The sequence below is a fragment of the Pinus tabuliformis genome, chromosome 3_2 (assembly GCF_031772625.1).
Source record: "Pinus tabuliformis cultivar Carrire ecotype Pingquan chromosome 3_2, CPIR1, whole genome shotgun sequence".
Classification (NCBI taxonomy): Eukaryota; Viridiplantae; Streptophyta; class Pinopsida; order Pinales; family Pinaceae; genus Pinus; species Pinus tabuliformis.
In genome coordinates, this window is record NC_142302.1 from 708,184,666 (window position 1) to 708,199,235 (window position 14,570).

General features: G+C 34.0%; 1 protein-coding gene across 1 annotated transcript; it reads right to left on the reverse strand.

The window, feature by feature from the left end:
- Positions 1 to 12,973: 12,973 nt before the first annotated feature.
- On the reverse strand, positions 12,974 to 13,630 carry LOC149182612 (uncharacterized). Its single transcript, XM_089414611.1, has one exon. It carries the CDS (start codon positions 13,628 to 13,630, stop codon positions 12,974 to 12,976), a length of 657 nt encoding a protein of 218 aa, XP_089270737.1.
- Between the last annotated feature and the right edge of the window lie 940 nt (positions 13,631 to 14,570).

The window sequence follows — 14,570 nt, forward strand, 5'->3', positions numbered from 1 at the left end:
TCAGTTTAGAGTTTAATTTATCTACTAGTTTTATGTTCTTGTTAACATTCTATCAAATAGAAAAGAGAATAAATAATCACAAAACTATGAACTTATGCTACTAGTCTAGTTTCTCAAGTGGAAAACTAATACCTTGTGATAATTGTTTGTATCGGTCTTTTTGAAAGTAATATGAGCATTGTGAATATATATATCCACTAAAATGGTTGTTTTAGGAAATGACACCGGGATCTATGCATCACAAGAGGGCAAGAAATGGGGTGCATGGGTGATTTGACCTTGACATTGTCTTTTGGGATAAATTTAAACATGAATTTAGGTACTATTGTTTTACACCTTTATCTTTTCTTCTTTCTTTCCTCTAATTATTTTAATACCAACCAGATTAGATCCATCTTAACTCCACATCTACCAAGAGCGTAGTGGGATCAAATCTCTTGAGGTGAAAAGAGATTTGATCCCTCTTTGCGCTTGGTAGATCTCGAGTTAAGATAGATTTAGATTGGTTTTTATTTTTATTTTTACTTAATTTTACCGAGTCAAAATATTTAACAAAACATTACAACATCTCTTCCTACTCTGATTTTTTTATTTTATCTTTTAAATTTACATCTTTAAATACATTACATTAGAGAAGAATATTATGGGAAAAACCATGGATTCTCAAAATCTAGAGTCGCAAAACCGTTAATGTTGACATGACATAAAATTTGATGCTTTTAAACCTATCACATTAGAGAAGAATACCATTGGAAAAACCATGGGCGGTTAAAAACATGGAACCAAAAAACTAGAATGACTAATTTACCTCAATTTTATTTTAATTTATTATTATTGTTTTTTACACAATTTGACTGAGTCAAAATTTTTAACAAGACATTACATCTCTTCCATACTAGATTGAAAAAACAATAATTTTTTTGAGTTTAAATTTTAAAAATTATTATTATATTACATTTTTCAATATAAATAAAATAATAACTTTTTTACTTAACCCTTTTTTATACAAATTTTAATTATTAAAAATAACATTAAAACTTATACATTTCCATATAATTTCAAAAATTAAAATTAATATATTTTTATTTTAAATAGTTTAAGATAATCATAAATAAAACCACATTTATATATTGTCAAAACGATTTGAAAATTATCATAAGAAAAAATCAAATTAATAATGATATTGATGTATTTTCATACATAACTTAAAATTAAAAATTTTAATTTAAAATATTATTTTTAATAATAATATTTATTTATTTGTATAAATCGCTTTAAAATTTACAAATATTATTTCACTTATAAAACATCTATTCTATCCATGATGTATACAAAACTTATAAACTTTAAGTATTATATTCTATTAGTGGCCTAAAATTCCCATAAATATTTATTCTATATATAAAAATAGAATAACATATCATGCTAAATCATATTTTCATATATTATCCAAAATTTGTAATTTTTTTTATATTATTAAATTTATTGGAAGTTTACATTGTATCTCATTGTTTTTTTTTAAATCAAAATATTTATTAATGTAAAAAGAATATAGCCTCATGGTTACAAACTATTTAAAACACATACTACAATATATTATTGTTGAAAAAAAATATTAATCAAAATTTATGCATTTAATAATTTCTCGTATATAAATTAAAATTGAAATAAAAATGTATTTACTATGTATATAGAAATATTTTTCAGTAGGGGAGAGAATCCTCGCTGAAGAATCATAATACATCTTATATCGCCGAAGCGAGCAGATTCATCATACAATATCGCCAAAGCGAGCAGAATTGTCATCATCGAGCAGAATACATCATCATCCATCACATAACGTCATCATCAACGAGCAGAATACGTCATCACGAACATTGAAATGCTGCAGCCGCTAATGCGCATCACGCAGGATTCGAACGTGGTTGGGGGGTGCGAAAGCCAACCGCCCCAACCACCACATCATGCACACCGGGTGCAGCATTATTAAATTTTAAGTATAAAGATAGAAGATTACATTATCGTTCAGATTATTTTTAATAATACATATGCATTTCATCAATTACTTTATGGTAATATAAGATTTTATATCTAAAGTTTATATATGAAAGACTATATTATTATTGAGGGAACTTTTAATAACAAAGTTGTATTTCTATGGATGTCTCAAAACTTTCAATAATGTATATTTGTATTTTTATTGGTCATTCCAAACTTGCACTAATATATTATCATGGGTCACCCAAGTTTGACATTAGATATATCTTTCATGAGTACTATTAAAAAAGTCATTTTTAATAGTAAATATGTATTTCCATGAGTCACCCAAAACTTATATTAAATATCTTTTTTATCAATATCAACCAACAAATCATTTTTAATATAACACACACAGATAACTTCATGAGTCACCTAAAGCTTTATTAGGTATCTCTTACATCATTCTCTAACAATATTTTCACTTAGACATACTATGAATAGAAAACTAAGTCATTTAAGTCTTGTATCAAATATCTCTTCCATCAAAATCACCTAATATCATTGAATGCATTTTTTACCAAAGTTACTCAAGGTTTGTGTGTATACTTATTATGTGCAAAGTAATGCATTATTTTGGAGGTCAACTTTAACAGTAAATACAATATTTTCATGGGATACCTAAGACTTGCATTGAGTATTGTGCATAAGGTTGTTAATAATTTATGTTCATTTTCATGGGTCACTCAAGATTTTCACTAAATATCTTTTCCATCAATATCACTCAACATTTGCACATGTACTTCTTATATACATAAAATAATATTATAAATTATGTTATCTTTAATAGTACATGCATTTTTTTGGGTCATCCAAGATGTGAATTGGGTATCTCTTCATCAAAATTATCTAGAATTTACAAACCTAATTATCATATATAAAATATCACGCTATCATAGAAGCCACCTTTAATAACACATACACATTTTCATTATTCACCTAAAATTTGCTTTAAATATATCCATTAAATTTGTACAAAATGTACATGTTTACTTGTTCTATACATAGTATATTATATTTTTAAATATTTTTAAAAATAAATCAGAATTATTTATGTTTTTGTCTAAAATAAACTTTTTAGAATCAATGCAACTTTCATCTGATCTCATTTATATAATATTTTTTTGATAGTGACCTTAAAAAGCTTCCATATAATAACACATTTGTTTTATTGGAAAACTTAACCAACTCTATATTATTTACTCGAATTTTAATAACATATAAAATTTCATAGGCCACTCAAGACTTCCGCTAAATATTGTTTAAATAACTTATATGCATTTTCATGTGTTATCTCCTCAAAATCAGCAAAGTTTTGATAATGTACAAGTTATATAGGGAAGACAATATTATCATTTAAGTCACTAAATATTGTTTAAGACCATTTTAAATAGTTTATATGCATTTTCATGGGTTATCTCTTCAAAATCAAGAAAGTTTTGTTAATGTAGATGTTTTATAAGCAAGACTACATTATCATTTAAACCATTTTTAATAATAGATCTGTTTATATCAATCATCTAAAATTATAAAAACTATTTCTTACACTAAAATCATTTCAGAATCATTTTACATATATCTATATATTATGTATAAAAGAAAAAACACAATAACCAATTTTAATAATAAATATCATTTTACCAAACATTTAAAATTTAAATTAAATATTTTTTTTTATAGAAAATATACGGACCCAACACATAAATATATATCTTCCCTTTAACTTATGTTTCTATTATTAAAATCATTCAATATTTTTAAATAAATTATAATTATCATTTCAACCACCTTTACTCATATGAATAACTAAAACTTACACTCTCAACCATAATGAAGAGCATATATCCTCAAAACTTACACTCTCAGCCATAATGAAGAGCATATATCCTCAAAAAAAGCTTTTTGAGTATGTCACATCATGGGTGTTTTATGTCTAATGAAAAAAGGAGTGACATTCTCATGTCCCCACTAAACATGTCTTAATATTCTCATGTCCCCACTAAACATGTCTTAATGCTATTCTCGTCGTTGGTATTGGCAAAAGGGAAGGAAGAGATTAAGTTTTCCATATCATAGATTCCACTTTTGCATCATGAGTACCTTTTGTTTTCAAAAAAAAATAGTCTACTCCTTTCGTTTTCAAAAAAAAAATTCTACTCCAATGCTTATTTTCTCCCTACCTTGTTCGTCCAATGCAATATGCTTTATTCATTACATTCAATGTGGCTATGACATCAAAATGTTGGTACGAAAGGAAAAAAACATTATTTAATTATACTATTATATAATAAAATATTAGAAATTTACTTAATTAATTTAATTTTAAAATATTAAAAAAATTAAACAGGTTAAATAAATATTTTTCTATAATAATTATTATTTTTTTAATTAACATAATTTAAAAATTAAATTAATATTATTAATATAATATTCAAAAAATTTATTTTATGAAACTAGTTTATGTGAGGAGCTCATATGGTATAAAGTTATGTAAGTGATAAGGTATCTTGTTAAAATATTTTGTGTATCATCTTTGAGGTAGGGTAGTTATATTTGGGAACTATAATAATAGCAAATACCTTATTCATAGATTTGTGTGTCATTTTTAGGAGGATAATTACACTCGTAGCGCTAAGAGTTTAACACATATATCAATTAAATTTAAATTCTTTTTTCATTACTTTATTATTTATATATTTTAAATTAAATTGTTTTAAAAATATTATAGGTATTAGATGATATTTTTCCCAAAATATTAATGAAAATATTTATAAATTGAATTTAAAATATATATTTGTTTTAAAATTTTATGATATAAGTTGTAATTATAAATATTTTTAGCATCTAAAAATTATAATTTAGTGTGATGTTACATTTTAATTTATTATTAGGATATATGATATTATTTAAAGGCATTTATTACATATGAATCTGTTTTTTAAACCAAACTTTCGTTACTTAAATTATGTTGGGTATTTCTTATATTCTTTGCATGAGTAGCCCAAGTCGTTGTTCTGTTGCATTGGGCGCAACGAGGGTGGCAATCCCCCTTACACAGGGTGATCGCAAGGAGAGGTTCACCATGATGGGTTAGGTACTTCTCTTTGTGTCCCGGAAAGGTCCCGGAGGGGCTTGCGCTTCCTAGTGCAAGGAAGGACCGGACATTGGGGGTAGTGCTCGGATTTTTTTTTTAATGCAGACCCAAGGATAGTGGGTGGCCCCAAGGATGGTGGGTGTACCTATCCATGGTTTTGTGCATGGTTTTGGACATGATGATTTTTCCCATGGTATTTTGTAGATTTGGTCAATGGAACTACAATTATGTTTTAGTCCAAGGATAATGGATTGGGGGTTTATGAATTCTTCAACATGTATATAATGTATTGTAACATTGAAATGAATATAATAAAAAATCAATCTGGTTTTCTTGGTTTTGGGTTCTAGGAGAAAAATCTGTGTATATTTTATTTTCTCACCATTGTATATTTTTTCTATTTTTAAAGAATTGGCTTGTAAGTAATTTTTGTATAGGGTTAAAAAATTCAAATTTGATCAAAAAATATATGTCTTGGCTTGCTCTAGTCTGTTGTTAGGTAAATCGAACTATTTGCAGAACCAAAGTTGTTTTAGTGTCCAAAACTTAAGCATGTTTAGAGATAACAAAGCTACAAAATCATTACTCTGAGGCATGTGGCCTTATACAACATCATATACATATGTAACCAAAAAACCAATAATAATCAAAATCATAGAAAGAGTGTATTAATGCCACCATCCAGTCTTGGGGTATTCAGATTTTTTTACTACCATCTGGTGAGCATCCTCGATTAGGTGGAAGAATAAGATGTGTCTCAATTCACTGCAAGAAATGATCCATTCCCTTCGTTGTGAGCTAGAGGTCATCAAGCATCACCATAATTTCATCCTAGGATACATTCCAATCAATCAATACATGCCCCAACAACATCTCGAGGCATTAATATATGTCAATAGTGTATATATGTGTATTGGTTGAGCATCCCTATGGTGTGACTAATATTTGGGACTCAACTAGTAATTTCATTAGCTTTTTCTGTGTCTAAGAGATAGCCTCTCTCTCCTGTGATATTATTTTTAGTCGTGTTTACTTCTTACTATACTTGTAGTGGTGTGTTGGCCCTATAGTAGTTGGTTGACATCTCAACCCTGTACCAAGCTCAAGATCTCTCCATTTGTCCATAGTAAATAGTCCCTTCATGTGCTCAAACTCTTTGTCTTTGCATGTTAATTGATATACCAAAATCCTTGACATAATGCACTACAAAATGTAGGTTGGTAGGCAATGGGATGTCTAGCAAAAGAAGTAGCAGTGGATAATGTGAGTGCATGAGTTCGAGGGGTGGGGTTCCAAGGATTTCCATAGTGACACTAAGATTACCTAAGATGAATGAATCATCAGGGAGAAGGCTAGTGAATGGAGAAGGATGGTTTTTCGTAGGTGTAGAGGACATGACCATGGGGTAGGGCAAGTAAAAAATAAAAGCACAATGTGAAAATATAGAAATGAACACCATTTAAAGGGAAACATCAACTAACTGTCGACATGTGCACCATTCAAAAAGATGTTTGTTGAAACCTACCTCTAATCCACCATATCTAATGTAGACATGAGTTCGTAGTCTTGAGGTGTCATAATTGCCCACATTTTCGATTGGCGTACCCTATGCATACCTATTTATATTGAATAATTCCATTGGTACACGAGCTCGACCTACCCCAACTATTGTTATGTGCAATCAACATGAAATCTTATTCTTGCATTAAATTCATTTTACTGGACTGCAGGCTCCCATTTTTCACATTATACATGATAATCCACTATAGTTCTATTAAAACCCACTTACAATCGTGATCACTAAATCTTGTTAAATATGTGCCTTCATGTTTACAAGAATGATGTGTTGGATGACCATTAAATCCATGGAGGCATTTTTCCACATCCCCTCCCCTAGCCCTTCCCTATCACCCCATCTAGATACTTACACATGAATCTATTATTTGTTTAAAAACTAACATCTTTTATTTAATTAAATTTAAGTGATGATGGTTGAAACAAATTTATATAATATTATACATCAATTAAATATGCATTGAAATGATATAGTTGATCATATTAATTTCTATTATTTGGATAATATAAAAATGAAAATGTGAATTCATTAATTTGTAGAATTTTATTGGAGCTTGAATTGAGTAAAATACAATAAAAATTATTTCATTATATTGTAATGAATTTTATATTTGAAAATCATTGCACTTTTATTATATATCCAGTGATTAGGTAAGGAATATTTTTTTTCCCGAGAAGAAAAATCATAATTTCATTATAGGTGAAATTACATGTTGTAGATGCCCATGGGCATATGTTGTACTGTGGCCAAAGTCCACTATCAAAAAATAGAAATATTACAATAAGACCCCCAGGGGTGTGCTGTGCTTGTTCAAACAAATAGAATCAAAATGTCACCCATAGGTGATGACTTTGTAAACTGTTATATACAAACGACTTAGCAGCTAGTATACTGAACAAAATTATAAACAAAAATTTCTGATAAAATTAGGGGTTGTCCCCTCTCTGTAGTTCCCTATCTATGTATGGCCTGTGGAAGTACTGATAAGTTCTTGCTGGTGTATGTTCTATAATCAGCCATTCTCATGGAGGACGATTCGTCGCTTCTTTCGAAAGCTTGTCCTTCCTTTCATTTCGCTCCCTGGGGAAGGTGTCGTTCCAATGGTAGACTTGGAGCGCGTCTGAGGAGGTGATGGAGAGGACTTTCTTGGAGCGCGTCTGATGGTGTGTTGACGCACTTTGAAGGGACTTGTCCTTGTAGCTAATCGTTCATGTTCCTTTCTTCTGAACGACGATGTTTGACCCCTCGAGCAGTCTCCAAAGCCGGAGATGAGAGAAGCGGGCAATCTTTGTACAGGTGCCCCACTTTATGGCACCTTCTACAATGGAAGGGGACCCCTTCGTAGTCTAGGATCTGCTTGCGGGAGAAGTGCCTCCAGTGGAGTGTAATTTTCTCTTCTAGCCCCTCTCTAGTATCAAGGTGAACCAGGATCCTGGCCATGGTCATGATGCCAGTTTTTTCGTAGGACTGATCGTGTTCAAGGTAAGTCCCCAATGCGTCGCCAATGCGCTTGAAAACCTGAGGGATCCAAAATTGCATGGGTAACCCCGGCAGTCGAACCCAGATTGGTCCCGCTCCCAGCTGTTCACGTTCCGGATCAAATAATGGATCCCATTACTTGAGAAGCACAGATGCCATCTCAAGGTGCCAGTAGCGAGAGAGAATCCAATCCATATACTCCTCCCGGTGAAAACGTAGGGCAAACCAGCCACGAGCCAAAACCCTAATGATGGGGAGTTCTTTTAATAGTGAACCCCAAATCTCCATAGTCCAATGGCGCAGACGCTCAACCGAGTAGTTTCTTCCACGCACATGCCCAACTAAAACCTTCCTCACTGTATCAGCCACATCTCCCATCGGTACGTCCTCGCAGAAGGTCAGATTAATGTTTATATCCACGACCTTAAGGCACCTTCCCTTTTTTTGCTTGTTTGTGCGTCGGCCCATGGGGTGCTCCCTCAGAAGGCTTCTGCACGCCTCAGAGGAGCTGCGAGGGGTTGACTGGGTGGATTTAGGGTTTGGGATGGGTGAGCTAAAACACCTGGAATGGATCGGAGAGTTAGGGTTTAAACTGTAGGACCCCGGATGGGCGAAAGAATGTGTCGGGTTTATGGGGATTGAGGGTCCAGCCGGAGCACAGGAGGACGAGGGTACATTCAATGGCATGTAAGGAGGCGGAGGCAAAACCAAGGGTGAGCCGAAAGTGGGGGAGGTTTGAAGGCTGGTGCCAAGCAGATTAAGGGTAGCCAGAGAAAGTGCGATTAGGCAAGGAATATGTTTACTAAATGTGGGTAATTAAGTTGTATAGAAAAGTGTATTCATACCATTGGAAAAAAGTCAATTAGAGAAATATCAAGTGGTTGACAAAATAAGGTAAGAATAGAATTTTGAAATTAACTACTCGAGATTTAAATTTACAATAAATCTCATCATTTTTCATTAAAAAAAAAAACTGATTATTTGGTTCAGTTTAAATTATCAAAAAAAATACACAACTTTTAATTACTTCATATATAACTCTACAACTATGTTTGTTGGTAAAGTAAATATTTCAAGGATTTCAATAACCAATTGAATATTTTATAGGTAGCACTCTTGCTCATGTAAATAATCTGATTTTTATTGATTTAAATTCTTTGATTATAAAACATATATACACCATTGGAAAATTATATACTCATGTAATCATTTTTATGTAAGAATCATTAAATGTTATGATTGTGATTAATCCCGACATTCATTAAAATGCCCCCATACAAATGCATGTGTCAATCTAAAGAAAATTTGCATGAGAGTTACATTAATAGCAAGTATTATTGTATTATATTCATTCCAAATGTGTCATGACCGAACTGTAAATGAATTTTGTAAAGCTCAGATGTTATACATAAAATCTTTTTCTTCAAACTTCTTCCTTGTTAAGTATTGGCATTAAAAGCGATTAAATTAAATAATACCCATGTTCATAATGAAACCATCATCATCACACTCTTTGCTTTAGTGAAAATTGATTCCATCAACTCCTTTATAACTTCTGCTATCATTTTCCATCACCATGTTTAACCTATTTTGTTACAACTCCATCATTTGGTTGTTGAATTCTATTATCATTTTGCATCACCATGTTTAATGCTATTTTTTACAGCTCCATCACCTCGTTGTTGTTTGTAACTCATTTTAAGTGCAGTGGTGAAATCACATTTTCACTTAAATAAGTAAACTTAGTATTATTATTTAGTGAAGTTGTGGAGAGTCATGGAAACCGTTTTGAATCAATATCTATTGAACATTTAATTAAATTAAGTAATCTAAATCTCAACCTATGCTATTTGAACATTAGTACTATCATTATCTTTGTGTGATTTTGAAAATACTTGTTACAATTTATAATTATATATGACTGTCTTCGTGTCACCTAACCTTGTATTATGAATGAGGGTATCAACCTCAAAAACCTATCAAAAGATTATGAGCTAACAACCTTTGATATGGTTAGGGAATCTAAATAAAACTCTTGTGAACTGTGAACATGACATCCCTCGTTTTTCATGTGTAAAGTTATTTTTATTCCTAATAAGTATATCTTGGTGAAAGGAAAAATACATTTACTAGTTTTTATTCAATAAACTATTATTTTCATTTTAATATGTCTGTAAAAATAATTTTAAAATTTTAAAATAGAAAATATTATTTTCCTTTTAATATGTCCATAAAATTATTTTGATTATTTTAAAATTAAAAAAAAAATATGTGCAATATTTATGAAATTAAAATGAATTAATTATTAATAATTTGTATATTTTTTAAATAAATAAATAAATAATTTTTTTGTAAACATAATAGTACTTTCTATATTTACTTTTTTCAAAAATTTATAGTCAAATCCTTTGGTCAGTCACCTGCCCAAAGGAAACCAAGTGACCATCGGTCAGCATTGTATCCACTCCAAAATTTAAATAAGTTCATCAAAACCATTTTGTCTTTGCTAGCCATTACACATGTTCTTATCTTTCGCATTTCAAACAAAAACATTCAAAAACCAAAGATAATTAAACTAATCCTCATCAGAGGAAGCTATCTGAACTGTCGCCTTTTCTTCCGAATTCAGCACCTTCCCTCCAGAGTTCTACGACTTCACCCCTGGGCCTGGGAGCTCTCGTCCCTGCTGGAACATTTTCCATTTTATCTCCGACAGGGTCTGCTCAATTCGACCCAAAGCTAGATTATTCCTGTAAGTTTGTATCTGAATTGTCGCCAGTTCTTTCATAATTTCCCCCCATACTGGGTCTGGTTCCTTGTTTCTTTCCTTCTTGTTCAGCACTTCCCCTTCCATGTGTTCCTGGTGCAGGGTCATGGCTCGGGCTACAATGTATTTCATTATCCAATATTGTTGCAGAGTCTTGTTAAAGAGAGATTGCTGGCCATTTGTCGTACCCGGGTCCTGCAGCATTTCTTCCCACTCATCCATAGGGAAGTCTCTACATCTTAGGTTATTTCTCAGATCTCTTTCCCAGCCCCAAATTTGGTCTCTGACCTCCTTCGGATTTTCCTCCATGTAGGCGTCAATTATTCTCTTCGTCTGCTCGTCATACAGTGTCATTCCTTTTTTCTTCCCTGTGTTGCTCGTTCCTTCTTCTTTTCTAACATTCCTCTTGTTGCGCCTGGGTGCCATGTTTCTTCTTGTCTGCGCCTTGGTACTCTTATCCTTAGAATTCTCTGTCTGGGTTGCAGTTGCACCCTTACCGATGGTCAGACCTATCACATAGTAAACACAATTGTCAGTTTTGGCCATTGGAGTTATATATTTGAATGGGGTATTTCTACCCCCCCCCCCCCATCATGGTTCTACTTTTGCAGTTTCTTTCTCTTTGATGCAGTGTTGAGGCCTCTCTAATTCTTTCAGGTTCCGGGCCCCCATCACTTTGACTTGCACTATGAAAGTTAGAGTTCTTTTCCTGGGTTGAGTGCTCCACCTTTCTTTCAAGGTCACTCCTTTCTCTCCTAGGCTTGCCTACCCCTTTCCCAGGTTTGGATTTCTCTAGTCCAGAGACACCCTCACGATTTTCTTCAGTTTCTCCTCTCCCTATGAGGTGCTCTTGCTTCCTCCCTCGATTTTTCTGGGCTTTCCTTTCCCTCCTGACAGGGTTCACCTCAATAGGCTGAGTCTCTGGGCTGGAATTTCCCGACGCATCAATTCTGTTACAGGGGTCATGGATGGTTGGGTCCTCCATTTCCTTTCTCCTCCTCACATTACTTTTATGCTCGCCCTTCCCGGCCATAGCCCCCAAGGATTCTTCCCTGTCCCAAACTACCTTATCTCTATACTTGCTTCTGAGATTCTGAGGATCATCCCTATCTATCTTCAGGCCTACTCTATACTTCAAACTAAATATTATTTCGAAGGATGGAGAGGGAAATTTTACATACCCGTCTACCTGGTTGCACTGTTCTATCTCCTGCAGCTTTCATTTGTGATCTGAGCATTCTCTCTCGCCACCTTCCTTCTTTCGCGTCCACATGCAAAATGCATGGTTTCCCTTTGACTCTACTCCTTTAACATTCTCCTGTCTTAATTCTATCACCAATTGTCCACTTTTCCTTCCTTTGTTGGCTTGCCTTCCTTCCCACTTTCCTTGGGATGCTGCCCATCTGTCTTGTCCTCCGTTCTTCATTAATGGCTTTCATCTCCTAGCTACTCTTGTCATCTGTTTACTAACTCTACGCTGTCATTTGGAATCCACTTGTTGCCCCTTCTCGGTCTTGATGTCTTGCCCTCCCGTCTTCCACCCCTTTCCATTTCTGCCCACACTCTTCTCGGGTCTGTCCTTTCTCTTCCCTCTTCCGTCATCTGATTCATCTCTATCCTTTCATCCGTCTTTTGCTGTTCCGTGGATGATCTATTCTATCTTGCCTGCACCTGCCCGCGTCCTTCTTCCCTCCCATCAGCATCAATCGAATTTGTTATATGCTTGCTATTCCGCCTATCTTCTTCGATTGCTTGTATCATTTGTTTCATTTACTCATTCTGACTAAACTCTTCCCCTCCCGTGTCTAGTTGTTGCTATCTATTTTGGCATCTCCAATTCGCAAGGAGGTCTGCTGGGGCATTTCCTTTCCTTTTCACATGGGACAGTATGGTGTATGCAAGCTTTTGTATTTGTTGTTGTAATTCTGTTATTACCCAAGCCATCCTCTAGCTTTTGCTCAGCTTTTAAGTTCTTGTTCCCTGCTGTAGTTGTTTCATTATTTCTATTACCACCATGGAGTCACCTGCTATCTACAGTCTTTGGCCCTTCTCTTATCGCTATCTCTAGTCCCCTGTTTAGTGCATGGTATTCTGCTTCGTTGTTCATGGTGATGCCATATTCCATTGCATATGCCCATTTGACCTTCCTTTCCTCGTCTCTAAATATCCCTCCTATGCCAGCCTCCCTTGGGTTGCCTTTGGCCGCCCCATCAAAATTTAGTTTTATGAACCCTTGTGGTGGGTTCCTATATCTTTCTTCGGCTCTTGCCTTACCTGCATCATGTTCCTTCCCTATCCTGTTTGTGTTTTTTACTTTGATTTCCAGTCGGTTCATAATGCTGGTCTCCGTTCCTTCCGTCTTCCAGTCGTCCTCTTTCCAGTTTTCCAGAATTATTGTTTCTCTTATGTTTTTCATGATTTGGTTCCATATTTCCCCTTTGTCTTTTTTATCTTCGTTGAATATTACCCTGTTTCGTGCCTTCCAAAGGTTCCACAGGAGAAACCCAATTGACAGATTCCAGGCATGGTTCAGGATTGTGTTGCGGTATGGCTTGCTGCTCCACTGCTCAATTGTTGTTTTTATGCTTCCTATATTCCTATCTGTAATCTCGAATAGTTGTTGGTGGTTTTGCCACAGGTTGTTACTTACACTGCAGGAGTTTGTGACGTGCTCCATGGTTTCTTCTTGGTTTTGGCACAATGCACATCGCGAGGGCCCATGCGTCCCTTTCCTTCTTAATTGGTCCCAAGTCAAGGCGCGCCCATGCAGCATTGTCCAGGTAAAAAACGCCACTTTTGGCCAAGTTTTTAACTGCCATATTCTTTTCCATTTTTTTATGTCTGAGTTTCCAACTCCTCCTGCCTTTATATGGTAACCTTCTAAGATTGTAAACATGCCTTTTATGTGTTTACCCCATCTTATTATATCTGATCCTTCTTTAATTGCAATTTTCCTAGTTGCCAATTCTTTTTGATAAATTATCCATTAATTAGTTTCTGGGGCTTCGGGCCAGTCACTCTTCATCTTCCATTTTCTCCAGTAACTATTTTATTCCACTACCCAATAGTTTCTTACTGCATCTTCCACTATTTGGGTTGTGTACTGTTGGATTTCTTGGAGCTGAGGTTCCTGGATTAGGATTCCTCTCTGTTGCCACGCCTCCTGCCAAAAGTATGCTTTATCCCCTTCTCAAATTTCCCAAAAGTTGTTGTCTCTTATCAAGGCTCTATTCAGACTTGCCAGGTTCCAAATGGCTGAGCCTTTCCTTTTTGATATTGTTCGGAGTTTACCTTCCAAAGTCCTTGCTATCTCATATTTCTTTTCCCAAAGCAGTTTCCATAGGTCATTCCCTCCTTGAACCCACCTCCACCATAATTTTTCCCCCGTGACTTGGTTTAATATGTAGGGGTCTCTTAGTCCTAGACCTCCCTCTGTGACAGACTTGCTTAACCATGTCCATGAAAGTAAAGCCCATTTTTTTGATTTGTTTGACCCTTGCCACAAAAATTTTTTGAAGATTTGCACCATTTTCTGGCATATGGTTTTAGGGATCACTTGACTAGCCATCTGATAGACTGGCATAGCTTGAAGAAAAGACTTCAAGAGTATAAGGTGG